The sequence below is a fragment of the Terrapene carolina genome, unplaced genomic scaffold, assembly GCF_002925995.2.
Source record: "Terrapene carolina triunguis isolate 2854851 unplaced genomic scaffold, T_m_triunguis-2.0 Scaffold21, whole genome shotgun sequence".
Classification (NCBI taxonomy): domain Eukaryota; kingdom Metazoa; phylum Chordata; order Testudines; family Emydidae; genus Terrapene; species Terrapene triunguis.
The window spans coordinates 24,344,068-24,371,542 of NW_020664372.1; the positions used below are offsets into that span (position 1 = coordinate 24,344,068).

Below are 27,475 nucleotides of genomic sequence, written 5' to 3' on the forward strand. Positions count from 1 at the left end.
TAAACTGCTCTACAAGGGGATCACTTCATCTATCACTAAGGCTGCGATTTAGTCATGTGTATTTTTCGTAAAAGTAAAAGTTCAGGTCATGGGCAATAAACAAAAATTCATCGCCCATGCCCTATCCAGGACTTGTACTATAAATACCCCTGATTAAATCTTAGTTGGGGGGGGGGGGGGGGGGTGGTTCGGGGGGGCCAGGGGGGGCCTGTGGGGGGGGGGGGGGGAGGGGGAAGAGACAGGGACAGCAGCACCAGCTGCCAGGGGCCACTGAGCAGCGGCTTCTCCAACTGCCCCCAGAGCCACCCAACCGCTGCTGCTCTGGCCACCCCCGGGGCCGCTGCCGGGAGCCGCTGAGCTGCAGCTACTCCCACCATTGCGGCTGTTGCTTGGGTGGTCCCTGGGGCCAGCCCTAGGGTCAGCCACACTGGCCGCTGCAGATGTCACAGAGGTGGCGGAAAGTCATGGAATCCGTGACAGATATGGAGCCCTATCTATCATTCACCTACAACCATGTCAGGGGAGAAATGCGCCACTCATTTCACACTACATAGAAAAGCTACACAATTATTTTAGACAGGAAGAGGAGAAATAAAACAAGGCTGAGATTTTCAAAATTAGCCATGCACATAGGAGACACCTGATGTGCAGACACATGAACTGCACACACACCCCTCTCTGAAAAATCAGGCCCCAAGTGTTTAATGGCAAAAGAACAGTCATCTGCCAACTGCAAAACAACTAACAGAAATAGTTCACAGAGTCTGCTTCAATACTATAATGGTAATCTTCACGTAGAAGAGATGAATATTTCCAGTCCAAACAAAATATGAGTAGTAGAACCACGCAAATGCATATCACTCTACTTTACTTTGAATGTTATACCACATTAAAGACAGTAAGAGGTGGGTGGAAAAGAATATTAACCAGAAACTTTAAACTTTGAATAAAAAGCAAAAGCAGAACAAAGTCACTTTTAGCATGTGCACAATATAGGAACGAAGTGTACAATCCTTTGGTTAATATCTTGGCCAAATATTATTCACATGCAGTGAATCTCAAGTTAATATCATCCCACAATTATCACAAATCCACAGAGCAAAACACCCACAACAGGATTGATTACAGGGCTGAGGACAAAGCAAGGCAGGATGAACATTATAGATCTCTTTATTAATTCCCCTAAGTACAGTGTATTAAAATTCAACCAACTTAAAGTCAATAATTTACAACTGTCTTACAGGATCTACTATATCCAAACAGTTGTCAGCTCTTGCTTTTTCCAAAAGCCAGAGTAGATTTTCAGTCCCAGGTAAATGTGTTTTAAAATAGAGGGAGAGAATGAGAAAATGGATTAGTAGCCATGTAAATATAATGATATTCTATGGAGGAGTTCTAGTGACATCAAATACCATGAAAAGGGAGTAAGAGAAATTTAGAGCCGGGACACACAAGACATAATTATACACTATATCCTGATGCATTTTTCTTAAATATAATACAAAAGGCTCCAGTTAAAACAGAGTCTGTCTGTTCGACAATCCAGACAAAAGTCACAAGTAAACAAAACTAGACAAGCGTGCTAGAATATAAACCACAAAAAACATTCTTCTTTCCTGAAAGTTTTCCAGGTTGACAACTTCTCCTACTTTCCCGCACCCCTGGAACAGCTTCAATACTTCACCCCTCCCAGGCAGTGCCAGCTCCCTCTCTGGACCTTTTCAGGTCTGACTCCCAAAAATGTAAAAAAGACACCTTATTGCTTAACAGGTCTGTTCTTTCTAAACATTCAGTCGTATGCGCTTACCTTGTTTTTATTGTTTTTACTCCTGCATGCCCTGCAGAACCACCACAGTTAAGAGGACATCTATACTGCAGCCAGCGGTGTGATCTGCAGTTCAGCTGTACGCTAGCTATCTCTCTTAAAAAAAGAAGCGAGGACACTGCAGTGGACACTAAAGTGCCGGCTGCACAAGTGTGCCTGACCCCCAGGGTACACACTCAGTTGTGCAGCTGGCATATCAGCAGAATTGTTCAGACTCTGATCAGTGTGAAAACCCACTAAGGCAATGGGTCCACAAGTATCACCGAGGGCCTAATTGGGTCATCTTTATTACTGGCGAAGGTGTGTGGAAAGAAGGAACCCAGTTTGAGTCTAAGGAGGCTGAGTTTGCAGGGATATTTGGTGGGGGAGAAGTGGAACCCACATCTTTTTCCTTACAAAAACTACATTTGTTCTGAAAGTCAGTCAAACACCAAAGCATACAGTGGGCATTTTACACTCACTTTTCAGACTAGAACTCCGCTTTAAGAGCAGAACCAGCCTGTGCCAATATGTGTGTAAGCTGGTGGGGGGAGCACCCTCCTGCACCTGTGCTCCTCCTGCCAACTTCCATGCGGCCTGCTACTGCTTTCCACAGTATCTCACTACATCTTTAACAAATATTCCCTCATTTATGACTCCCCAGACTGAATCTGTGATGCATGAGCTGAGGCAGTTACGAAAGGCTCCTAGGAGAAGGCAACTGAATTCAGATTTGGGGAGAGCCATGAGCAGAAAGCTTGGATACAATTCTTGGGCATGAAGAAAGCCTTGATTGTTTTCCCCAAACAGTGCCAAAGGTGGTACGGTGAGGGCCATTATGAACTTTGGGAGAGCTGAATTGGCCTGGAAGATAAAAGGCAGGCAGATTGGGCTTTCCCTGATAAACCAGCTTAATAAAGACTAACTGTATCTGTTAACGTTGAATATTCTTAGAAGGTCACTAGTATTGATGTAATGCCACATCTATCCCACACAACACACTGTTTTAAGTACTCTATAGGAGTCTGCTAAAAGCACAAGAGTCAGCATTTTCAAAGATTAGCCCCATAGCCACCGCAAGACATTGCTTCAGAAAACAGAGTTCCCATCTTCTGACCTCAAGGGACAAGGATGAGGTTAAGGAAAGATGATACTGTTTCTTTCATGGAATTTTTCTCCAGCTTTACTTTTTCTTTCTCCTGTCAGTAGTACCATGAAGACAGTTGTCTGCAATTCATCGTTTCAAATAGATTGTCCAAGCAGTACTCTGAATACCCTCTACACAATGAAGGGTCCCCCCACTACATCGCTGGCAGAGGTTTCTGCACAAGGTGGCTAATAAAGTAACCAAGGCTTCTTAAAACAGCCTGGCTAGTCTTTTTGTATTGCACAAATATTCAGAATACGTAGGATCAGAGCCTAAACATTCTTTTCAATAATTTTCAGTCTACTCATCATAGTAAAATTGTTATTTTAAAGTCTCCAAGAGTCATGCTAATTTTTTGTTCCTGTGTTCTTCTAGTGGCGTTCTACCTCTGCCACATATCTACCAGCATCAACAAACTGGCAGACAAGTCTCATATAGGGTCTTATTGCATGCACAAAGTTGCCTTTAATTTATTTGATTTAGTACAGAGTGATTGCAGGGAAATATAGCATATAGAATCACATAAATGTAGATCTGGAAGAGACCTCAAGAGGTCATCTACTCCATCCCCCCACACAGAGGCAGGATTAAGTACACCTAGACGATCCCTGACAGGTGTTTGTCTAACTTGTTTTTAAAAACCTCCAATGACCTTTCCTGACACAAATATGTAGCGAGAGAAGTAAACAGAAAATACAAGATGGTGTCTGGACTATTTATTGTGAGAGTGATGGTGTAGAGTTTCCTGATTAAGCTCAGTTTAGTTGGCATAGTCACCAGCTACACAAACATTTAGAAGTGAACAGCAGCCATTAAAAATCATTTTAAGTGGCCAGTAGTCTATCATATCTTAGAGAAGTATTATAACAAAGTTCTTCTATCACAGCACTCACAGAGCCACTAAATAGGGACTTAACCCCACCCACATTTCTGACAGAAGCACCTTAAGATGCTATAGCCAGATTTTCAATGCTCTGTACACATATGTATAACTTCATAATCAGACATTAATGTATTCTTTTAGACACTTCTGTTAAATAGGGCCCCAAGATATTTTCTCAAGCGAAGTATCTGTACCACCAAATTACTTTCAGATCAAATACCACAGCAGAGCTCGCTTGGAAGAGTGTCTCTGAAAGGTCTATGCATGTTAAAATAATACAGGTGATGTGAACTAAAGCCTATGGGCCAAATTCAGTACACCTTAAATATGTTATGGGCTTGCTGAAACCTTGTTCTAAGTTGAGTTAAAACCTGGAGATTGGAGGGTGCATTTGCACCCATCAATTAACATAACTGTAATGATATATTAATCACAAACCTGCAGCTAAGAAAAAAGGGTTATAGGAACCTGCCCAGGAGTCCTGGATTGTGAGAGTACAGGGAGTTTTGCTGAGTATTGTTTTGCGTAAGGGGAGAGTGTACGTGAGAGAGAAGGCAAAAGAGGACCAGAAAGAGAGAGAGAGAGCACCTGAAGAAATCCAAGGTGAAGACTGTAAGCATGGTATGACCCCAAGAGTAGTAGTAGTCTGGATCAGGGTGCTGGCTGACAATAAGCTTGGGCCTGTAAGCTAAGAAACTTCTCCTTTTGCCTTTGGCTCCTCCTGCATTTGGAGGAGCAGGATTTGTTTATTTATAAGGCATGTATCAACGTTGCATCAAAAAAAATAGACTCCATCATCAACCTTTTCTCCCAAACGGAACATTTCCAGGACTCTGAACCTTAATTAACTGCTTGGGTCAAAAAGGGGGTAAATGCACAAGCACTTCCACTGAATTCAGAGGGACTAGTCACGTAAGTAAAGTGAGCGGGACTTGGCTGTATATTAAAATACAAGTAGGGCTTATAAAGTTCATTCTAGTGTAAACAATCCCAGCATAATGTTGACAAGCATGCCAAAAAGATTAAAATAGGAAAGTCAGCCTGTCAATTTATACCCAGAGATGTATCGGTTAAAACTGATTTATTCCTTTATGTTCATAAAAAATAAGCCCTGTTACAAAACAAACCTTTTACATAAAATATGTCTCTAATGTGCAACAGGAGTCAGGTATAGAGTTTCTCTCATTTCCTCTAGTGGCATGTACCTGTTAAAACAGATCTTCTGTATTTCCTGATAATTTAAACAGCAGTAAAAATAGCTCATGTCAAGTTGATGGTTTAGTTTACTGTACTTTACAGAGGCTGTGAATAAAATAATTACACAAAAGAGGCAAACATAATGCTTACTTTCTCTAAAGGCTTTACAGTAGCCAAGGAAAGACAACAAAAAGAACAGGGCACACAGCAGGTCTGCTCTGCCAACAATCCCTGCAACCTTTGAAAAAAGAAAAAGAAAAAAGGATTTACTTTTTGTTTTTTCTTTAAAAAATATTTTTGATAATACGTGAGGAAACGCAGAAATATAATTAACTGAAAATATGAAATGGACATATTTTGTGTCACTTTCATTCCTGTAAATTGTTTTAATAAACTTATTTTATTTAATAAAATAAAGACCATGGGCATTTTCCCTGATTTTGGAGGAATATTTGTTTGTCGACAGAAGAAGCCGGTCGATGGTTTGGCTTTTACTCACTGAAAATTTACTAATATTTAAAAAAAAGGGGGGGGGGGATTGTGGGCGTGATCCAAAGCCTATTCAGGTAAATGAAAAGACTGTCATGGATCAGGCTGTATATTTGTATAATTCTTGGACAACTTTTGGGCCCTAGCAAACATACAGCTGTGGAACCTCAAACCAGAAATTGAAAGAATTTCAGCTTTCAGAAGAGTACATATTACAGCTGAAGGGAGAGGGTGAAAGAGGGCCTAAAGATCTTCCCCCAATCTCTACACACACTTTTTATATAATCTGAATCAGTTACATGTGGGGTACCTTCCAAAGAATCACCTAGTCTCACTAACAGTTCTGCTATGTTGCGGGGAGAACCCAGGCAGGGGGTCTGCACCTGTAGATCGGGATCCAAAACCCTGGAGTCCTTCCAGTGACTTCAGCAGGTTTGGCTCAAGCCAAAGTGCTGGAGCCCAATTTTGCTGGAGCCTCTGGAGCAGCATAGATCTTTGGAAATAGGATTGGACCCACCAGTTCTCCTCCTCACCCCCTTATTTTGGGAGGGGACTCAAGAACTACAGAGGCTACTCAGGCTATGCTGCTGCTCTGCCATTTTTTGAGGAGTGGAAAGAGGTGAATTCCTCCCCCACTTGCCTCACTGGAGTTCTCTAGTCTTCTCTTGGGCAAAGCACAGGGTTCAGAGTGAAATGCAGACTCTGGAGCAAGGCTGTGCTACTCTGACATGAGTAAACTGCATCACTTAAATAGAATTTTTGAGGGCTGAAAGGTCTAGTGGTTTGAGTGCAGGACCAGGGGACTGATCGAAAACCCACTGAAGTCAATGGAAAGATCCCCCCGATTTCAAATGAGCTTTTAATTCAGGCCTTTGGGGAAGAAACTGCTGAATTCTAATTCCAGATCTGAAAGAACCCTGTGTGGCTTTGGACAAGCCACTTAACCCCTGCCTCAGTTTCTCTATCTGTAAATTAAGGATAATAGTATTTCTCTACCTCATAAGGGTGTTGTGAGGATTAACTCAATGGCTGTAATGCGCTTTGAAGGTGAAAGTCAAAGTGTTGTTTTGTTTCAGGAACTGTTATCAGCTAATGACGTAAAAGAATCAATTCTAAAAATAAACATCAATGTGTTACAGCAAAGGGCCTGGTCCTCTAATACCTATTGTCTCATTGACTTCAACAGCACTCCTTGTGTGAGACAGAGGCGCAGGATCAGGCCCATAGCCTCTGGTCTCAAGGCAACACACAGAGTTTTAATTTTATGATCAAACTAGCTATCAAAGTTCCATGCAATAGGTAATATTTTAATCACTCATGTTTGAACAGGAAGAATTCAACACATTTTTTGTTTTTTAAAAGACAAAACTATACAGCAGAAGTACTTACCTGCTACTCAGAAAAATCATACTGACATAAATTTTATCTTCAGACATTACCAAGACTAAACTTTTCAATATCCATTTTACATATGAAAGCTTTAAAATTCCTTGTTTTTGAACATACCAAAAATCAAAACAGGAAACTGACAAACTTTTCACAGTTATCATGTGTCAAAACATGCCATCTAATTTTAGAGACGGGTTGTCATGATTTCAAAGCAACTGAGTTTTCAGCCTCCTGGGAAGTGCTATTTGAGGGGTGAGAAACGCATGCATGTATGTGCTGGAAGCACACAATGTCTTGATTGTTACAGTTAAAAATATTGAGTGTAAAAGATTTACAATTCATTGTTTAGCAGATTAAGTACATCTGTGCACCATCTGATCTTAGAAAAGGCATGTTTATTTTCAGCAGGCTAGGTTCTTCTTTCCAAAATATAAACAAATTTTATAGTTCCCAATCCTGCAAGCTCATATACACAAACAGACCCCCTGAGCCCATGCAGATTAGTTTGCAGAATTGGGGCCTTAGTAACATTTAGAGCCCAATTTAAACAAATATATGTAACAGTTTATATCATCAAGGACTAGGTAGTAATTCTATTGTTCAGGCTGCACTGAGATTTCACGGATTCCCAGGTGCACAGAAGCTGCACTCTCCACCACCTTTTTGCCCTACATCTGGTCTTTGGGACAACCAAGAGTAGTTTTCACCCTCACGTAACTTTACACTGGTAGCCATGGTTCTCTAGATTGCTGAAATGCAGAATGCTCTGGTCACACTCCTTACTAAGGGTGGGGGACAGGAAAGCCTGATGTAGAGCTCTGTACATAAGGATCCCCCTGCACAACAGCAATTCCCCAGCAGGCTGTTTAATATAGGGGTCCCTTTCTTTTTCACCAACAGCATTGCGCAAAAGGGATGGAGCAGGGCGAAGGATCTGGCTCAAGTGGTGGAGTAAATCCCTTTGCTATGTATGGAAAATAATGTGCACCAAACTTAAGAGCACTTACTTCTAGGGCAGAGACTGAATGTTAGAATGAAAACTCTTTAGTAATTTACAATGGAAAGGCAGTTAAAATGCCTCCTGCTGGATTATGATTATTCATGAATTTTAAGGTCAGAAGGGACCATTTGTGATTATCTAATCTGACCTCTTGCCTAACACAGGCTATAGGACTTCCTTGAATTAATTCCTCCTTAAGTCCAATAACTACTGTTGAACTAAAGCCTATCTTTTAGAAAAACATTCAGTTTTTAATTAAAATATTCCCATTAATGGAGAATCCAACACAACTCTTGGTTAATTGTTCCGATGGTTATTGACCCTCACTGTTAAAAACGTGCACCTTAGTTCAGTCTGAATTTATCTAGCTTCAACTTTCAGCCACTGGACTTTATTATTCCTTTTTCTGCTAGATTAAAGTGACCGCTATCAAATTTTTGTTTTGTATTTTTACAAACCCCTAGTTGAGACTCCAGTTTATGTAAAGCAAAAAAAGGAATTAACGGTGATTAAGCCCTTGCATGCAGTTTATTCATGCCTCTCCTCTACTGTTCATGAGATAGCATGTCCAGCAATGTATTCTTTATCCACTAACTAAAGATGGATGGCCTGAAACAATAGTGTTTATCTATTGTACTTTACTTTTTTTGTCCTAAATAGTGACTTGCTCTGAAGAATCACTAACTTGTGAGCGTATTAACCATAATATTACATGATTCTCAATGTAATACATGCAAAACTGTAATAGATACTCTGTGTAGTAATGACAGATACAGTGTGTAACTTATAAGAGTGTTCCAAGATTAATTAGCGTTGGTCAGGAACTCTGGAGATATAAAACATACGAAGATCTAAGTATTAGGTACTTACACATTCAGTATGCACTGGATGCACAGCAAACAGTGAAGCAGCTAGAAGAGATGCTTTTGGAGCAAGGTTTAGCCTTCTTCCTTTACTGCTGTATTGCAGCCCACCCAATAATATCGAGAAGACATCAACCATTAATACAGAGATAGCACAATGCAGTATTATATTGATGACATGAAAACCCACTGGGTGAAAGCCTCCAGCAAAAAGGTAATTAATTCTACATAAAAACAAAAACATTGAGATTAAGAGTCAGAGGAGAGCTTGGAGACACACAAAGAAAAACTAAACACTCCTGAAGAAAGAGAAATAGCCTTTGTACAAGAGGCTTAATATTAAAAGTACATTTTAAATAATATCTAACACACCCACCTTACCATGGTTCTATCTCCAAACATCCCTGTAGGCTCCTAGCCTGCAGCTACCAGGCCCTGATCCTTTCCCAAACAGAGCATTTCCCTACAGAATAACACCCATACCCTCACACCAGTGCCAATTTGCACCACCACTACCTTTACAAGATCCCAAATGGGAAACAGCGACTGTGGCTGCTTCTCAGTTGGTGCCATAACTTTAAAGTTGCATGTTATAATAGTGCTCTGGGACACAACCCTGTGTAAAATTAGAAAGTTGGAGAGTCCTGCAGAAAAGCAGCCCAATCTCCTGGAGGGCATCTTTGAACTTCAGAGATAGTGTGTGCACATGAATGTTCCTGGGGGTGCGAGCAGGAAGGATGGTGTAAGATGAGACTGTTCTTTCAGATTATACCTTAAAATAAATGTTTACAAAAAAAAGTCCACATCACTCACACACAGAGGTCTTAACTGACTTGCATAGACACTAAAGACCCCATGAAGCTTTCAGTTTAAAAAAAAAAAAAAAAGATTTGTCATAGGATCTTTGGCCAAAATTTTTCCAGTGTGTATGGCCTACTCACTGCTGGGTTTTCACTCTCCACCCCAGTGGTGGCTGCATTTCAGTGGTGCTCTACACATACAGTTAAGTGATGTACTTTGGGATTTTGCACAAGGAAAAGGCACAACATAAATAATTATTATTTAAAGGGTGTATGTGGATGCAGCATTCTTTTGGGGACAAGGAATGGGAGTGCGGGTGGAAAGACATCAGGAAAGTAGGCTGGAGAGGTGTGAGAGGGAATTAGTACTGGTCAGGCTGTTTGGATAAAGGTCCAGTGTAGGAGCTTATTCTGGGTAGGAAAGCTGAAGGGGAAAAAAGTGTACCACAATTTTCTGTATAATACAAGCAATATGCTAAAAACATACAGAAACTTAACTTAGATAATGGATTTCACCTAGTATGTCTAGCCAACCTGCATCTGGCGTAAGTGGAGTTCATTAGGATGATCTAACCCGTTATAAATGTGTAATACACATAAAAGCAAAGTCTTAAGGGAGTTAGGGAAGGCCAATTTCTTGCTTGAGGAAATAGCATTTTACTGGCTACCTCCACGTGCTCCTCTACGGTTTCAGATTTTTAAATACTTGTGCGTACGTTTTCTGTTTAAATTAACCAGGGTGTTATTGGAGTCAGAATGAGCCTTAGAGGCCGCAGGAGGAAAGGAATAATTTTATAATGTATGTTTTATGTAATATATGGAAGCCTGTAATAGGCATTTCAAACACCCAGACGTTTACATTATTTGTATTTGTATTACAGTGGTGCCTAGATTGGACTGAGATTGGACCCGACAGTGCATGGTCACAGCCCTTCCTTGACCATGCAGGGGAGGAAAGGAAAGTAAGGTCCCATGCAGACTCTTCTCTCACCATTACAGCTGGAGTCACAAATTGAGCAGGGGAATACTTGCCCAATACTCCCTGCTGAGAGCAAGTGGGTGGGGAGGAGTCCTGGATCTGCCCCCTTTACTCACCAGGGGGAGTGGCTGGCCAGGCTCACAGCATGCAGTAAGCAGCTCCATGACAAGGGTGAAGTTACTTACTCCTTTCCCAAGCAAATAGGGAGCATGGATGGAACTCAGTCTCCTTGGTCTGCTTGTAGGACAGTGCAGCTACATCCACCCCCCGCCCCACCCCCACATAGACTGTAAACTGTAAACTTCTACAATCTAGCCATTGCGAGAAAGTCCCATGGCCCTTGCCCCAAAGAGCCTATGACCTAAATGGACAAGAACAAGGCTGGGAGTGGAAACAGAGGCACAAAGAAGCAAAGTGACTTGCCCAACATCACTTTGCAAGTCAGTGACAGAGCAGGGAAAAGAATCCAGGTCTACTGACGCCCAGACCTGTGCTCTGTTCACTGAACCACGCTGCCTCCAGTACAGCTATTATAAGAAAGCAACAATATATGTACAAAGATACATTAATATATAGCAGGAAAGTATATTAAAACTGTGTATTGGGGGGAAGACAGGGTCAATAGTTAAAAAACAAACTGTCAAGCTGAGGTTACAGTAGATGGGCAGAGATCAAAATGCAACCGAACCCCAGGAAAATGAGAACAGAGCCCATTTTTGTTTAGTTTTATACTTCTTATCTCACTGCATTTTAGCACCTAGATTATAAGCTATATTGATGTTCTATATATACTTAAAATAGATTGATAAACACAAAGCTGGGCACATAGCTTTGTTCTGTTTTTTAATCTATGTATACATCAACCAGGATGTATACAGTTCAGTCTACTTCCACCAAAGGGTTCTGGTGACATGAATAAATTTCTCTAGCTACATTCTTACTGTTTAATATCACAGCACCTCTTGCCATAGGAAAAAGAAGGGAAGAAGAAATGGAGCAAAAGGGAGAAAAACTGGTTTAGATCATAGAAGGGTCTTCAGACCTTAAACTGATAATGTGTGGAAGCTGCTCAGACATTACAGTGATTAAAGAGAAAAGAGACAATTACAGAATCTGAGGTGGGGATACTTTTCTTGGTATATTAAACGTGACTCTGGAGTAAATTTAAGTAGGAGGTATTATATAATTTATATTAATTATAGAAACAATTATGAATAATGTTCTCATCTATCCAGACTCCACTTTTCTTCCTACTGGGCAGAACTTACGCTTATGCAGAGCACCAACACAAGGTCTATGCATCAATTAAATCCCTTGTGCTGGCCCTCTGCATAAGGGTGAATTTCACCCTTTGGTTCCGAACCTGCAACAGCTGTGGGACGTGGGAGTTCACCTGCATGGAGCTTATTGCACGATCAAGTCTTTGGAGTTAAGCAAGGTAGTAGCTGTACTGCAAATAAGTTGCAGCAGAGATTTCACTTCCCTCAAAGTCTCTTATTTTCCAAAACAAAAAAAGTCAGTTAACAAAATAAACCTCCAAACCCAGTACTATAGGCACGACACCAGGTCTCACCTGAAAGTCAGGACAGTAAGTGGTCGATATGATTTGTGGCTGGTATTGCTGCTGAGTTTGCCACCCCAAAAGTCATGATGCCACAGGTCACCAAGTGGAGTTTCTGCTCTGAGGTCCTGAAAGAACACACGTTAAGAACCAACATTGTTAACATTTCAATTTAGTTAAAGTAGTTGGAAAGAGAACAGTTACATACAAAGCAAACGGGCACCACCATGACCATATTTTATAGACAACACTTTCTATCAAGTCTTTTAGTGACTGGCTACTGAAACCTGATTGATAGTTCCAAGCCTTTTCAATACCCTCTTCTATTCCTTTAATTATTGTGGACTAGATCCTCATATGGCATAAATCAGCATGTTTTCATGAATTTCAATGGAGCGACGCTGATTTCCACCGGTTGATGTTCTGACCCAACAGCTCTAGTGTAAAATATATTTAAAATATCTTTATTTTTGTACAATATCTTATTTTAGAGATAGGATCTTTGGAAATAGGAACACCACAAGCTGTTGCAAATTGCCATTTTTCCACTAGCACCAGTAGGAGAACCATTAATGAAAGCTAGATAGATATACAGCAAGGACTAAAGATGGCAACCAGTGATTAGCTCTTTTTAAAATCCTGTTGGGTGGCTTCCTTAACTTTCACATAACCCCACTCAACTAGCACTCTTTGCTTCTGACATATCAAACCCATCAGCAAGTTCCTCTATGTACCGCTCTTCAAGAAAATTCATAGTAGTAGTTAGGAAAGGAATTTCTTAGGTACCATCATGAAGGAAAAATAAAATCACACTTTTTAAAAACAATTACAAAATGGAAGTGTACAGTTTGCTTAATCTCATAACTAAGGTGATAAGGAAGCAATTTTGATTATTTCAACTGTAAATGGTGCCATAGGAGACTATGTGAAAATCTGAAGAACACACATGGACATAAAGGCAGCCCTTTAAAAATATGTTTTTGTATATGTATACATATGTATATACAAACACACACACACACACACACATCCCCTCTGAGAAATTTCTGTGCAGCAGCACAGCATGCTTCATATTCATCAATAAAGCTGCTCCGCTGAGAAGGCCACCTTACTTCCACCGAGCTCCCATACCTCTCCTCCACACACACAGAGTGCCAAACTCTGCTCTGATTTATGTTAGTGGAACCTTGTGGGGTATAAATGAAAGCAAAATGTGCCCTTAGTTTGATCCAAAACCATTAGAGCACCTAAGAGTGAGATATTACTACCAAAAGAATAACTTCAATAGGAGAACGGGTACTATGGATGCAATCAATTATAGCTTACCTTATTTCCCATTCAACTAACACAGTAGTAAAAAAACCAAACCAAACCAGAAAACCCAAAACTCCACCATCACCACATGAAGCCAAGTACTGTACTTTCTAAGGGTTATTAAACAATACGTAGGGCCAAGTTTAGCACTGAATTCAGCAGGGATGTATAGGTTGCAACTCCACTGCATTCCTATATCTGAGAGAAAGGATGTTTGTGTGATTAAGACACTGGATACTGACTGTAGAGACCTGAGTTCAATTCTCAGCTCTGCTATAGACTTCCTCCATGATCCGCTGCAAGCCACTTACAGTCTGATTTTCCATTCCATTGCAATTGTTTGCTATTAACTAGTCAGTATATAGAACATGCAAAGCTATCAGAAAGTCTAATATATTTCTTAAAATAAAAGCATTACAATTTGAATACCATCTCTCATGTCAAGATTGTATCAATAACAAGAGGTACAAAATATATTTGTTGTGTGCTAACAGAAATTTTTAACCACCATAAGAAACAGTACTCAACATCATTATGTTCATAAAACAGAATATGAACTATAAGAAAAAGTCTTGCATGGTCTTTAAGTGCTGCAGCTAGGAAACAGTTTGCACAATTTAATCCGAGTTTATTTTTTATCTTCAGTAGGAAACAAGCAGATAAAGCAAAATATCCAGAAATACCTTGTGATTCAATTCCACTTACTTATGACCTGAATTCTCCAGAGCTCAGAAGTGGTGAACTTGACCACCAAGCACTGGAAGTTTGGAGAAAGCTACATAAAATAGTTTGTTCACCTTCACGGGATTACACTAAAAAAAGGGAACTGTTTGCTTTTCCTTAACTGTAAGAACTTCGCATCTATTTGAAAAGTTATGTATGATTTTCTCCATTGGAACAGAAAGTGGATACCTAGGAATCCCTAAATATTTGATTAGCAGCAGCCTATGCACAGTAGGGTGCAGTACTTGAAGAAGGGTCAGTTCTTCCACATAATGGCTTACGGAAAAGATGCATTGTGTCTGAAATTCCTGCTAACCCAATGATTTGTTTTGCCAAAAAAATAAATAAAGACAAATCATTGTTGTGCACCAGTAAAAAAGTGGTTTTAAATGACAAGGAAGCATCTGGAAAACAGCCTTGAACACCAATAAAATCCAATAACTGAATGCGCCACGATACGGTAGGCATGGGGCCAACTAACAACATATATTTCATTAAAACAGGAAAGTGGGGGGAGGGATAGCAAGTTAACAAAAGGGTCACAGTGTGGTACCTAAGAAAATACTGGCAAAGCAAGGCTCAGCAGATCCACAGAATGCCTTCATCAGCTGTATTTCACATGAAAAATAAAATATGGCATGTAGTACCTTGCTTAATAAAACCTGCCTTTATTATGGTACTTTCCCTCCCCACCAATTCATAATCCCTCATCTCTACATTTTTGGTACTGATTTAATATTTCTACATATTTATCTAGCCCCTTTATTATAAAGTCCCAGTGGCTCCAAAATCCCATTCAATTTCTAAAGAAATGTGTCAAAATTTAGATAGGGAAATAAATTAAATCTCCATATTTTCAAATGCAGGCTGAATAAGTAAAAATGAGGTTATTTAAGCAATTGATTTAGTTTTTTCTCCTTGCCCGCAGCCAGAATTTTAGCACAGCTTTTTTATTTGCGTGTGTGTTGATAAACTGAAACAATAACATTTGTCAGGTAAATGTGGAGAGAAGTGGAGGAAGATTACAAGTGTAGAAATTGCATTGAAACAAACTACATCTACATTTTCTTAAACTGACATTTAAACCAAGGCAATAGTCCTTGGTTTAAATGTCAGTTTAAGAAAATGAAATTGCATCGTTATCCTTCAAATACATCTCCTGGGAAAATTTGGTTCTGCAAGTTGTGTCATTTTACAAATACAATACATTCTATAATCTTTGTATGTATTTACATTGCAATTTGGCAGACACTCCCCCCGACCCAACATTTTTCTAGCTTAGGGTATGGCTGACTTATCAAGTACACTACAAATTTATTTGAGCAACGATAATTCTGTGGGATGCTGAAAGGCAAATTGCAGTAGGCTACCTTTATACTTTCTGTTGTGAAAAAAATACTGTAGATCAAGGGTAGGCAACCTATGGCACGTGTGCCAAAGGTGGCATGCGAGCTGATTTTCAGTGGCACTCACACTGCCCGGGTCCTGGCCGGGGGCTCTGCATTTTAATTTAATTTTAAATCAAGCTTCTTAAACATTTTAAAAATCTTATTTACTTTACATACAATAGTGGAGTTATATATTATAGACATATAGAAAGAGACCTTCTAAAAACCTTAAAATGTATTACTGGAATGCGAAACCTTAAATTAGAGTGAATAAATGAAGACTCGGCACACCACTTCTGAAAGGTTGCCGACCCCTGCTGTAGATTATATTTTTTCCAGAAGGTTTTTCGGCTACCACTATGGCATTTTTCTCTTCATTCTTTTGGTGTCAAGAGAGTAGAGTATCTGTATCTATTCCTTTTCTTTTTGATTCTATGTGCCTCTCTTACCACCTCTATCACTCATACCTCCTAGATCAGACTAGGACCACTCTTATAAGGCCAGGCCCCACCCAAGGGCCCACTCTTGGAAGTTATTAAATGTCCCCTTGGGAGGCATCTCAGGAACTGAGGACACTCAATATCTTACAGGACCACACCTTAAACCATCTATTTCAGGATTTATACTTTAAAATCATGTAGCTTGAAAACTGGCTAAGGGATGTAAGCAATGATTGGCTAAATAGTTTTTCAAAAAGAACAAGATTCGCAGTGCATTAAAGACTGTTTTAAAAAAAGCAAATACTTTCTTAATATTTTCTACTCAAATAATTGTTGTATTTGCCACAGGAATGTTACAAGTGAGATGGTCCACGAGACTCTCTCTCTCTCAGGCTGGGGTTTACCTTATGAAAAACCTTGAGAACTCTTGCTGAGTGAAACTCACCATCAGCCCATCCTGCAAACACTTCTGCACAAGAGTAACCGTATCCATTTGGCTTCCATCCATCACCCATTGGAGTCAATAGAAAGTCTCCCACAGACTTAGACTGGATCCTAAGAACCATAATTTGAATTCACTGAAGCCTATGGTAAAACTCCCAGGACCAGATCCACAAAGGTATTTAGGCTCTCAAAATGGTAGTTAGGCACCTAAGTCCAACATTATAGATACCAGTGAGATCCTCAAAACCCCATTCATCTGCTGCCTAACCTTGGAGGTGTTGAAATTCCCTAGGTGCCTAAGTTTGTCGGTAAAGTCCCTTAGGCACCTAAATTTTTGCTAGTGAGTATCCACAAAACAGCCTCAATCCTGATGATGCTGAGCTGCTCAGTCCCCTAGTCCATACGTAAACCTTGGTGGAATTCTCAGACTAGGTGTTCCCCCACCTAACTCATATGTGGGGACCTATTCAGTAGGCCTGCTCAGAGCACACCTAGCAGATCTGGTCAAAAAAGGACAGCTGGGAAAGAGCTGGTCAGGATTTTTTGGAGCTGTGCGTGTGTCTCCTTATACCCAATAGCCCAGTCATTAGAGTACTCACCTGAGATGTGGGAGACTCAGGTTTGAATCCCCACTTGTCCTGATTTGGAACAGGGACTTGAACCCAGATCTCCCACATCCCAGGTGAGTAACCTAATCGCAAGGGTATTGGCAATAATGGGGTGGAGGGCTCTCACTCCCCGTTTTTTCTACAAGCAAGGACTGACCTGGCTTGGGTATCTAACTCCAGGACAGGGTTCATGTCTGTGAATCCTGAGCAGAGGAAGGCACCTCCCTCCAATCCCCAGTTAAGAGATCTAACCATTTTTGAGGGTCGGGATGAAGCCCTGCCCCTCTCCTTGGCATTTTCTACTGCGTAGTTTAGGTGACTCCCTGCTCAGCTTGCTGGTTTCTGTGAATCCCTTCCTTAGGTTCCTGACTCTCTCCATACAATGCATGGGGAGCCTGGGTGCCTAACTTCGTTAATTCCACTGGGCGCCTAAATCCCCTTTGTGAATCTAACCCCCAATGACTTTAATGGGAATAAGACTGGGTCCATAAATAGTCTCGTGTGCACACATCCATGTGCACAAGTGTTTTCAGAATCAGGCCCAAACATTGTGCAAATCTAGCTAATTTCACCCGCAGTACACATAGCTTTTGTGCATTATTTACATAAATAGTGGCTTACTTTTTAAAACCCTTTGCAGAGACAAATGACCATCATAAGAAAGGGAGGGAGTAAAGGAGAAATTCAACCCAAAATTCTTATTTTGCATTGGTCAAATTTGGGGCCTAATTAAGTTGGCAGTATCAGTTTAAATCAATTTTTTCTACTACAATTTAAGTCAGAATAAACACAAACCTTATTATTGATGATAGCTTCAGAGTCATCAAAGACAAAATCTCCATCGTAGCTGTTAGCAAAACACATGCAGGAAATGAGTCCAACAATAATTTTAGCCCAATAAGAGGGAAGCACAAACCATGATATTTCATGATCCAAATTAAATTCTGATTGTGCCATTCTGTGAAATGCTTGTTTCGAGTGTGGAGCTCCAGCATTATGTTGGCTGCAAATCTGGAAGAAAAAGAAATAATCATGAAATGTACAATTACATTTAAACACCATTAGCTTTGCTTAAAGCAATGAAAATCATACTGACATGTTTTACATAGGAAAACATGACATCTTACACGAGTGAGATGTAATTCTGAAATCCATTAAGGTAAAAAGGAAAATTTAAAAAAATGGTATCAAAACCTCTTTGAACATAATTTTATATTTCACATTTGAGAAAAGTAGAAAAGCATGGCTGACTATGGTCTGAGCATAGAGTTGAGTTATAATCTTGACTCTGACACATGCTACCTCAAAAGCCTTGGGCAAGTCACTCTACTTTTTGGACTCAGTTTCATTTTTCAAATAAGTATACCACCACCCATTTCATAAACACATGCCTTGTGAGGATTAGTAAATGTTTATAAAGTTTTTTGAGGATGATGAATACCAGTTAGGGCACAATAAACCCAAATACAACTGCGTTGATGCAACATGAAGGGCCTAAGTTTGCAAGGACACCATGTGTGGAACTCACAGGGACTTCAACAGGAAACACATGCATAGAGTTCTTAAAGAATGAGGCCCTACAACTGGTATTCAACAAAGCACAGTCAAGAATAGGGTTGTCAGTTTGGGTTGGATGGATTCCTGGAGGTTTCATCACATGACAATCTTCAATTCCTGGAGACTCCAGGACAATCCTGAAGGATTGGCAACCCTTGTCGAGAAGCACAAACTTAAGATTCCAACTGCAAAGTTCATTAGGTCATGCAGCACGTCATGCATATTTTAGAATACACATCTTACTAACAAAGATAAAATAGGCACATAATCAAATATATATTTAATAAGGAAAAAGAACAGTAAGTACATGTTGCAACCCTGCTTTATTAATGCTGTCAAAACCTTAAGTTTTGCATTTCTTGACTTTATGATTTTAACCTGTGGAACCTTAGTGGTGGGTTTTTGCATTTGATCTCCTAGTTTTATTTATTTTAAGAAAGAAAAAGACTAGAGTTTTTTGTCTTGTGGAGTTTACAAGCTCTGCTGGCTTGGCAAATGGAACTGATAAAGTTCCTTGCTCTATAGCTGTTCAGCTTGCAGAGCTTGTCAGTGTTACCAGTGGAACTCATACAAGTTCCTTGAAACAGTCTACACATTCCTAACCTGTGTAGGTACATGTGCGTGTGTGCACACACACAGGCACCTGAGGTGTGCCCCCTCAAGCCCTCTATTGTGGTACCCAATTCTGTTGGGATACAGGTGTGGAGTGGTATGAATCTGAGAAAGAAAGAAAGAAAGAAAGAAAGATTCAGAAGAAGCTATCTAGCAGAGCAGAATAGGCCAACCACTAAAAGCAAAATATATTTTCAAATGTAATCCACTCCTGGTTTACAATCTACTGAAAGATTAAAACTGTAACCCTTAATCAGAAGGAAGCACATACATTGCTACTAACAGCTTACATACGATGATGATGGCCACTACAGAAATACTTAATTAAAACAGATTTCAGCAGCTGCTCAGAATTCCCCTTTCCCAGAAAGTTTCCCCTTAACCAGGCTGCTTTTTTCCATTTTTTTCATTTATATTGGTCATTATTTAATAGTACCTCTATATAGGATTGGTCAATCTGTGGGGTTTTTCATTACAGGGACAGAACTGTTAAACACTCAAGCATGTTCCCTGAATATGGGGGGAGAAACAATCATATATATCACAGATGTTTTGTTTTTTTAAATGGGACCCAACTGTGTGCTTGATGCCAGGGGACCATACCACCTGGGATCTGACAACACCCGCTCTCTTTTTGGTACAGTCACAGTGCATATTTCCATTTCACTGCTGTGTGGTGTGGCACAGCACTTAATAAAATATCATTCTAGGGGGTTCCTTTACATGTAGAAGTAAAGTTGCATATTTAGTTACATGCAACACCACATTCCACTAGCTGGCAGCGTATCTAGACATACTGCTAGAGCTCAAGACTCCATTGTAACAAGAACAGATTACTCTGATATTTGTGAATTAATGAGGCTGTGGTGTCTCAGATGGAATCAGTTGTTTATGCAGGTAAAGAAAACCAGAGAGTCAGTACTCCTCCTGCATGAGAACGCCTCTGTCATTGTACAGACGATGATATCCACACATGGTCCCGCTATAAGAATATAGCTGGCCACGAGCATTGTTTGGGGAATCAAGAAACTTGATCCTAGTTTCCATTCCACAGCAGGGAAAGGCAGACGCAGAGAGCTCGCCCTCTGGAGCCTGTACTCTCCGGAAGGAGGAGGACTGTTCTGCTGGGGGAAGGCGGCAGCAGGGGAGTGGGAGAAGGGTGGGATGAGACCGGTGCTGAGAGCGCTACTAGCAAGTACAGGAAGCTTTGGCCACACACACGTTTTCAGAGCTGTAGCCGCGGCGGCTCCGTGTATTTCTTTTGTCCTGGGAGCAGCAGCACACGAATGACACACGATGTAGCCTGGTTCGTAACGCTGGCGAGGTTTCCATGCTGCCTCCGCCGCCCACTGCAGCAGAAGTCAGGAGCCAAACCCACCCCCTACCTGGCGAGGCACAGAGGCACAGAGCCACCCCCGCCCGCCCCTGACCTGGCTCAGCCCCGTGCCCCAGCCCAGCCACCTACCGGGTGCACAGGACACCTGCCCCCCTGGAGCGCCCCCCTGACCAGCCCTGGTCCCTGCGGGCGGCACGCGGGGCAGGCACGACCGCCCGGCCCTGCTCCGGGAGCCCCGCAGCGCGTTACCTGCAAGGAGACGGAGCCAGAGCGGCATCTCCCACCCAGCTGCGAAACTCTGCCCGCTCTGCGCGCCCGGGCGCCGCCGCCGGAGCTGCTGGGGCGGGGGAGGGGCCGCCACGGCGTCTGCCCCTGAAAACATCCTCACTGCCCATTGGCCCGCGGCCTGTCCCCACCCCTCCTTCTCCCCGCCCCGCCCCGGCAGCCTCCGGCGCCCATTGGTGGCTGGCGCTGTGACGCGCCGCGGAGCGAACAGGGGAGGCCGAGAGCGAGCGGAGCTGGCTCTCGCCCGGCTGCGGGAGCGGGGGAGCTGCGCTGAGCCACACCCCTCTGCTCTGCTCTACACACCAAGGAGAGAGAGCGGGGGGAAGATGCGGCCGCCCAGCCGGCATTGCGCAGGCCCACAAGGCTGCTGCCCTCTGGTTTGCAGATTGCTCCTCATTCACAAAAACCTTTGTCTCGGCGGCACAGCGTGTGTCGCTCCCTTTGCTCTTGTGTGTGCCGAGCTGTGCGGCTGACGTGCGCGCTGGAAGGACTGTACTCTCACTCATCCGCTTTCCCCCCCGCCCTGCTTTATTATTGATCACTCTCGTTTGTTTTATGTGGGGATTACAGTAGTGTCCACACCGGAGAAGGCCTTTCTCCCAAGGAGTTTACAATCTGAACGAACCTGAAAGGTTTAAAAGATCATCTGGTTAGTTCTCTTTTGCTTCACACCGCACCTCTCCTCTTGGAAATAAGTTTTCTTCCGAATCATTACACATAGTGGTCCTGGGGAAGACGATGTTATAAACCCATTGCAATAATAATATAGAAAGTTGCTATAAGAGCCAGTTCTAGGAGCAAGTAATCAGGGTGACAGGTTTCAGAGTAGCAGCCGTGTTAGTCTGTATCCGCAAGAAGAACAGGAGTACTTGTGGCACCTTAGAGACTAACAAATTTATTAGAGCATAAGCTTTCGTGGGCTACAACCCACTTCTGGTTGCCCTGAGCACAAGCTTCTAGGGAGTGCCATACTACTGTGCCACTTTTGGGGGGTGGGGGGGCTCAGCCTCTCTGGGGGATGCTGAAAACATCTTCTGCTCTGGCCAGCAGAATGCTTAGGTTCTGTTCCTGCTAGGGTTGCCAATTTTGATTGGATGTATTCCTGGATAGTTTTATCACATGACATAATCTTTAATTAAAGATTCATCTTTTAATTCCTGGATACTCCAGAACAATCCTGGAGGGTTGACAATGCTAGCGCCTGCTTGCACTAGTGACTAGGACACCAGCTGTTAATTATGAATTTCACTAATGAGATCCATGCAGACAATAAGATATGCTAGTTAAATAAGTGAACAAAGTACATTTGGGGATGCAGTCTCCTAACTTTCTCATTGCTTTTGTTGATTTAGGCCCCAGTTGTGCTGTAGGCGCCACAAGAGCAGACCACTCTGTGCAGGCAGACAGTTGTTACAGTGGTCTCCCATGTGGAGCTCATTGTGAATGTATTGCGGCCAATGTGAACAAAGGAAAGCAAGGAAAATGAATCACAAAATGTACTTGGATTTCACAAGTGTACTTTCATTTTAAGCAGTTAAGCATATGTATCCAAGTATACTGTTTAATGTTCTAGTATCTTTTCTAAAAATAGTGAAGTCATAGTAATATGAGACCTCTCTACAGTCATCCATGAATCGTTGCTAAGGGCAGAGCAGAGACACATAATTTTGGTTCGGAAATTCTGAGGTGTTTGTGTTATTAAGCTTTAAATCAGTGAGGTTCTCTCATATATAGCACTTTTCTGTCATAGATCTCAGTGCTGGGAGGGATTGCAAGCACTTTGGAGGACAGGATTAGAAATCAAAAAGACCTTGACAAATTGGAGAATTGGTCTGAATTTAACAAGATGAAATTCAATAAAGATAATCACAAAGTATTTCATTCAGGAAGGAAAAATCAAAATGCACAACTACAAAATGGGAAACAATGCCTGGTTGGTAATGCTGTGGAAAAGGATTTGGGGGTTACAGTGAATCACAAATTGAATATAAGTCAACAATGTGATGCAGCTGCAAAAAAAAAGGCTAATATCATTTGGGGTATATTAACAGGAGTGTTGTTTGTAAGACACATGAGGTAATTGTCCTATTCAGCTCAGCACTGGTGAGGCTTCATCTGGAGTACTGTGTCCACTTCTGGGGACCACGCTTTAGGAAAGATGTGTGCAAATTGAAGAGTCCAGAAGAAAACAAAAAAGATTATAAAAGGTTTAGAAAACCTGATCTATGTGCAAAGGTTAAAAAAACAGAGTGCATTTAGTCTTGAGAAAAGAAGACTGAGCAGGGACCTGGGAATCTTCAAATATGTTAAGAGCTATTATAAAGAGGACTGTGATCAATTGTTCACCAGGTCCCTTGAAGGTAGGACAAGAAGTAATGGGCTTAATCTGCAGCAAGTACATTTATGTTAGATATTAGGAAAATCTTTCTAACTATAAGGGTAGTTAAACTCTAAGAAAAGGTTTCCAAGGGAAGTTTTGGAATCTCTATCATTAGAAGTTTTTAATAACAGGCTGGACAAACACCTGTCAGGGATTGTCCAGGTTTACTTGGTTCTGCCTCAGCACAGGGGGCTGAACTCGATGACTTCTCAAGGTCACTTCCAGCCCTACATTTCTATGATTCTGTGGTGAGTTTTAGAAACTTTTTACCCTTCTTATGAAAGGGAAAACAGACACAGATAGACTGAATGTTTGCAAACTAGTAGGCTTTGTATTGAAACTCCAAATCACTCCATCTGTGTTACCAGCATCACACAATCATGACAGTTTGCCACAATTAGCAATCTTCCTACATGTATATGCAGCATCCCCACAACACAATGTAGAATCATAGAATCAAAAATGTCAGAGATGGAAGAGGCCTATGTGATCCTTCATTCCATCTCTGCAAATGCAGGGTGGTCCCTTTGTCAATTTAGGGAAACTGTCTGTAAATCTAATTGGTCTGGTTGATATTATGAAGTTGCTATGAACATTTCTGTCTCATGGAATGCGTCTCTGTCAATATGTATCCATCATTGCTGACAAAGCTGTACCCATCTCTCCCAGACTAGCTACAATGGACAATAGTTTACTTTAACGACCATACTCTGATTGGTCAATATGCTAAGGAGGTTGGCTGGAGCTGGGAGAAGCCATTTCTTCCAGCTTGTCTGTGTATAGAGGCTGAGGTTTGGCTAGTGGACAAAGCAACCAGATATTGTTGGTGGGAAATATAAACTTAAGGGACTCACAGAGAGACTTGGGAGAGAGTCATGCTTTTGGGGGAGGTGGGTTAGCTCTTATACCAGGGGTGGGCAAACTTTTTGGCCCGAGGGCCACATCTGGGTGGAGAAATTGCATGCAGGCCATGAATGTAGGGCTGAAGCAGGGGGTTGGGGTGTGGGAGGGGGTGCGGTGTGCAGGAAGGCTCAGGGCAAGGGATTGGGGTGCAGGAGGGTGCAGAGTGCGGGAGGGGGCTCAGGGCAGGAGGTTGGGATGTGGGAGGGGTTGGGGTGCGGGGGGGCTCAGGGCAGGGGGTTGGGGTGCGGGAGGGTGTGGGGTGCGGCAGGGGGCTCAGGGTAGGGGGTTGGGGTGTGGGAGGGTGTGGGGTGTGGCAGGGGGCTCAGGGCAGGGGGTTGTGGTGTGGGGTGCAGCAGGGGGCTCAGGGTTGGGGTGTGGGAGGGGTTGAGTTGCGGCAGGGGGCTGAGGGCAGGGGGTTGGGGTGCAGCAGGGGGTTGGGGTGTGGGGTGCAGGAGGGGTTCAGGGTGCAGGCTCCAGCCCGGTGCCGCTTACCTGGAGCATCTGTGGGGTGGCAGCAGTGTGCAGCGGGGCTAAGACAGGCTCCCTGCCTGCCCTGTCCCTGCGCTGCTCCCGGAAGCGGCCGGAACCACGTCCCTGCGGCCCCTGGGAGGGGGGGCAGAGGGCTGCGCACGCTGCCCTCGCCTGCGGGTACCTCTTCCGAAGCTCCCATTGGCCACAGTTCCCCATTCCTGGTCAATGGGAACTGCAGGGGGTGGTGTCTGCAGGCAAGGACAGCGCACGGAGCCCTCTGCCCCCCCAGGGGCCGCAGGGATGTGGTGCCGGCCGCTTCCCGGCATGGGGCCCGCGGTCCCAGGGGCTGGGCTGTTGGACTATGAGGTCTCCTTTCCCCAGGAGGATGTGCTAGAAAGAGGGTCTGCACCCTGAGATTGTGCCTAGGAACCCTAAGCCGGGGGCAGTGCCTGGCAGGGCCAGCTCCAGGCACCAGCATAGGAAGCAGGTGCTTGGGGCAGCCAATTCAAAGGGGCGGCACTCCGTCCGGTATCGGGGCGGCACATCCGGGTCTTCGGCGGCAATTAGGCGGTGGGTCCCTCATTCCCTTTCTTCCTCTTTGAGCTGTCGCTGAATTGCCGCCGAAGAGGAAGAGAGGGAGGACCCGCCGCTGAACCTCCGCCGAAGAAGCAGCGCGATTTAGCTGCCGCCGAAGTGCCGCCGCCCGTCTTTTTTTTTTTTTTTTGCCGCTTGGGGTTGCAGAAAAGCTGGAGCAGGCCCTGGTGACTGGCCTCTGTTCAGGCAGACAAAGCTCATAGGATACAGCAGTTAGATCCCCTCGCAGCAGTATGGTGAGAGCCCAAGAGGGGGCATTTGACCAAATCTGTGATAGTCCCTAGCACTACTTTCTAGGGTTCCTTTTAAAAATCCCAAGCAATAGGACTTACACCACTTTTTTTGGAAGATAGGTTTACAGTCTAATGGAATTCATTGTCAGGAAATTTTATTGATTTCCAGCCGAAATTTTCCTTATTACTCCAGGTTATGCCTCACTGAACCACCTAAAATAATTCCTTTCCCTCTTTGTGCTAACACTTCAAATATTTGTAGGCTATTGCCCTACAAGACTATTGTAGACGTCCCCAAATCCAACACTCATCTAAGACACTCCGCCTATACATATCTTCAAATTCTTTAGCTTTAATGATGTCCAGAGAACCAATTCAGGAAAACATTTTTATTCAGGAAGGATGCTTAAGCATATGTTTAACTTTAAATACATGCTTAAGTCCCGTTGAAGTCAATAGAATTTTAAGCATGTGCTAACGTGATTTCCAGTTTCTCCCATTGCATAAATTCTTACAATTGGCAGACTTATACCAACTGAGTCATCTTGTATTATATATTGTTCTAAAGAGGATTTGACACTATTGTTTGCTGCTCTATTTGTGTCTGCTAATGGGCCATTCACATCAGACACTTATCTTGCCAAGTTGTTTTGCTCACAACTGATACATCTGTGCATCTTTGATCCATGTTTAGTATCTGGAATTTCATTTGTTCAATGTAAGTCTGCTAATATTATCAGCTCTGGTCAGATGCACACACCCACACATACCTACACACCCTTGGCCAGATCCTCAGCTAGTGTAAATCAGCTTCTCTCTATTGATGTCAATGGAGCTGCGTTGATTTACAGCACTTTAGGTTCTGGCCAACACATATTAGTCCTGCTTTCTTCTTGTTTTCAGAGTATTTTAATTGGTATATTTCTTCAGTCCTCTTATTTCACCATCTGTAATGCATCACCTTATCACACTGACCTTCTGTTCTGTTTCAATTAATCAGATGAGTCACAGAGCAAATACCTGTTTTAGGAAGGGTTCATTCTATAGTTCCTTCAAAATCTGGTTCAAATCAATTATATTTGCAGAATTTATCTCCAGTCCATTGGCTTCACAGCAGTGTTACTACACTGTTTTATTTTAAAACAGTTGTTCCTAAATACAATACTTTTTTTTAAAAAAATCTGCAATTTCTGGGAAAGAATATCTGGAGTGAGATTCTACCTACTCTGTAGTTTTCTCAGCATGTTAAGTTGATCTGTCTACGTGGGTAGACCATCTTTGTTTTAGAAACATAATGTCGCAGGACTGGCAAGAACAAAGGCATATATAAGCATGAAAAAAGTGTACAAACTACATGATATTGTTAAGAATAGGTATAATGTTACTCATACTGGAATGATTATGCAAATGTGAGGATGTAAAGTTGGTATGGGAGTGACTATATTAATAATATCTTAAATTTCTGAGCATACCCCATATGACCTCCATATTTTCAGAAGCTTGAAGAAACACTATCTGAATTGGGTGTTTCTGAGGTTAGTAAGAGTGTGGTAGTTTCTCTCCCCAATGAACATGCCTCCTGAGTATTTTCTAAATATGACAAAATGTACTGCACAGTATAATGTTTGGGCACCCTGTCTTTTATTTCATTTTAAAAATATATTTCCTTTAAAATTGTAGTGAGGAATAAACTCTTATTGATTAGTAATAAATTATAGAGATAACATTCAAAAGGAAACAATAAAAAAACTCACTTGCAAGTATTAGGTCTTGATATTGCAGTTACATTCATACTTAACTTTATGTGAATGAGCAGACCCCTGAAGGAGCACTATTCACCTGTAAAGATAAAAGTGTGTTTGAAAGATTGGGGCCTAAATCCTCAAATTACTTTGGATGCTATTCTTAAATACTATTTTAAATATTCTTAATCCAAAAAATAAACAGCTACCAAATGTTTCTAAAAATAGTAAGAAAATGCAAGAAATACATTCCTTTACAGGGAGATTGTGAAATCCACTCATGTTAATATACGGTGAAAACTCCACAGCATATCAAAATACTTTTCTGAAATT

At 42.1% G+C, this 27,475-nt stretch overlaps 1 protein-coding gene across 3 annotated transcripts in view; it reads right to left on the reverse strand.

Moving 5' to 3' along the window:
- The window catches only part of TMTC4 (transmembrane O-mannosyltransferase targeting cadherins 4), a 72,403-nt gene extending 51,540 nt beyond the window's left edge, over positions 1-20,863 (reverse strand). The window contains exons 1-5 of one of the 3 annotated variants that reach the window (XM_024205355.3): positions 20,784-20,863; positions 17,825-18,040; positions 12,125-12,240; positions 8,780-8,996; positions 5,182-5,269 (exon numbers count right to left, since the gene is read on the reverse strand). In XM_024205355.3, the coding sequence (XP_024061123.2) occupies positions 5,182-5,269; positions 8,780-8,996; positions 12,125-12,240; positions 17,825-17,986 (583 nt within the window). In that variant the 5' untranslated portion in view covers positions 17,987-18,040; positions 20,784-20,863. Of the gene's footprint in view, positions 1-5,181; positions 5,270-8,779; positions 8,997-12,124; positions 12,241-17,824; positions 18,041-20,663; positions 20,698-20,783 lie in introns of those variants that run through there. The other 2 variants (XM_024205356.3, XM_024205357.3) reach the window with 2 other exon arrangements.
- Between the last annotated feature and the right edge of the window lie 6,612 nt (positions 20,864-27,475).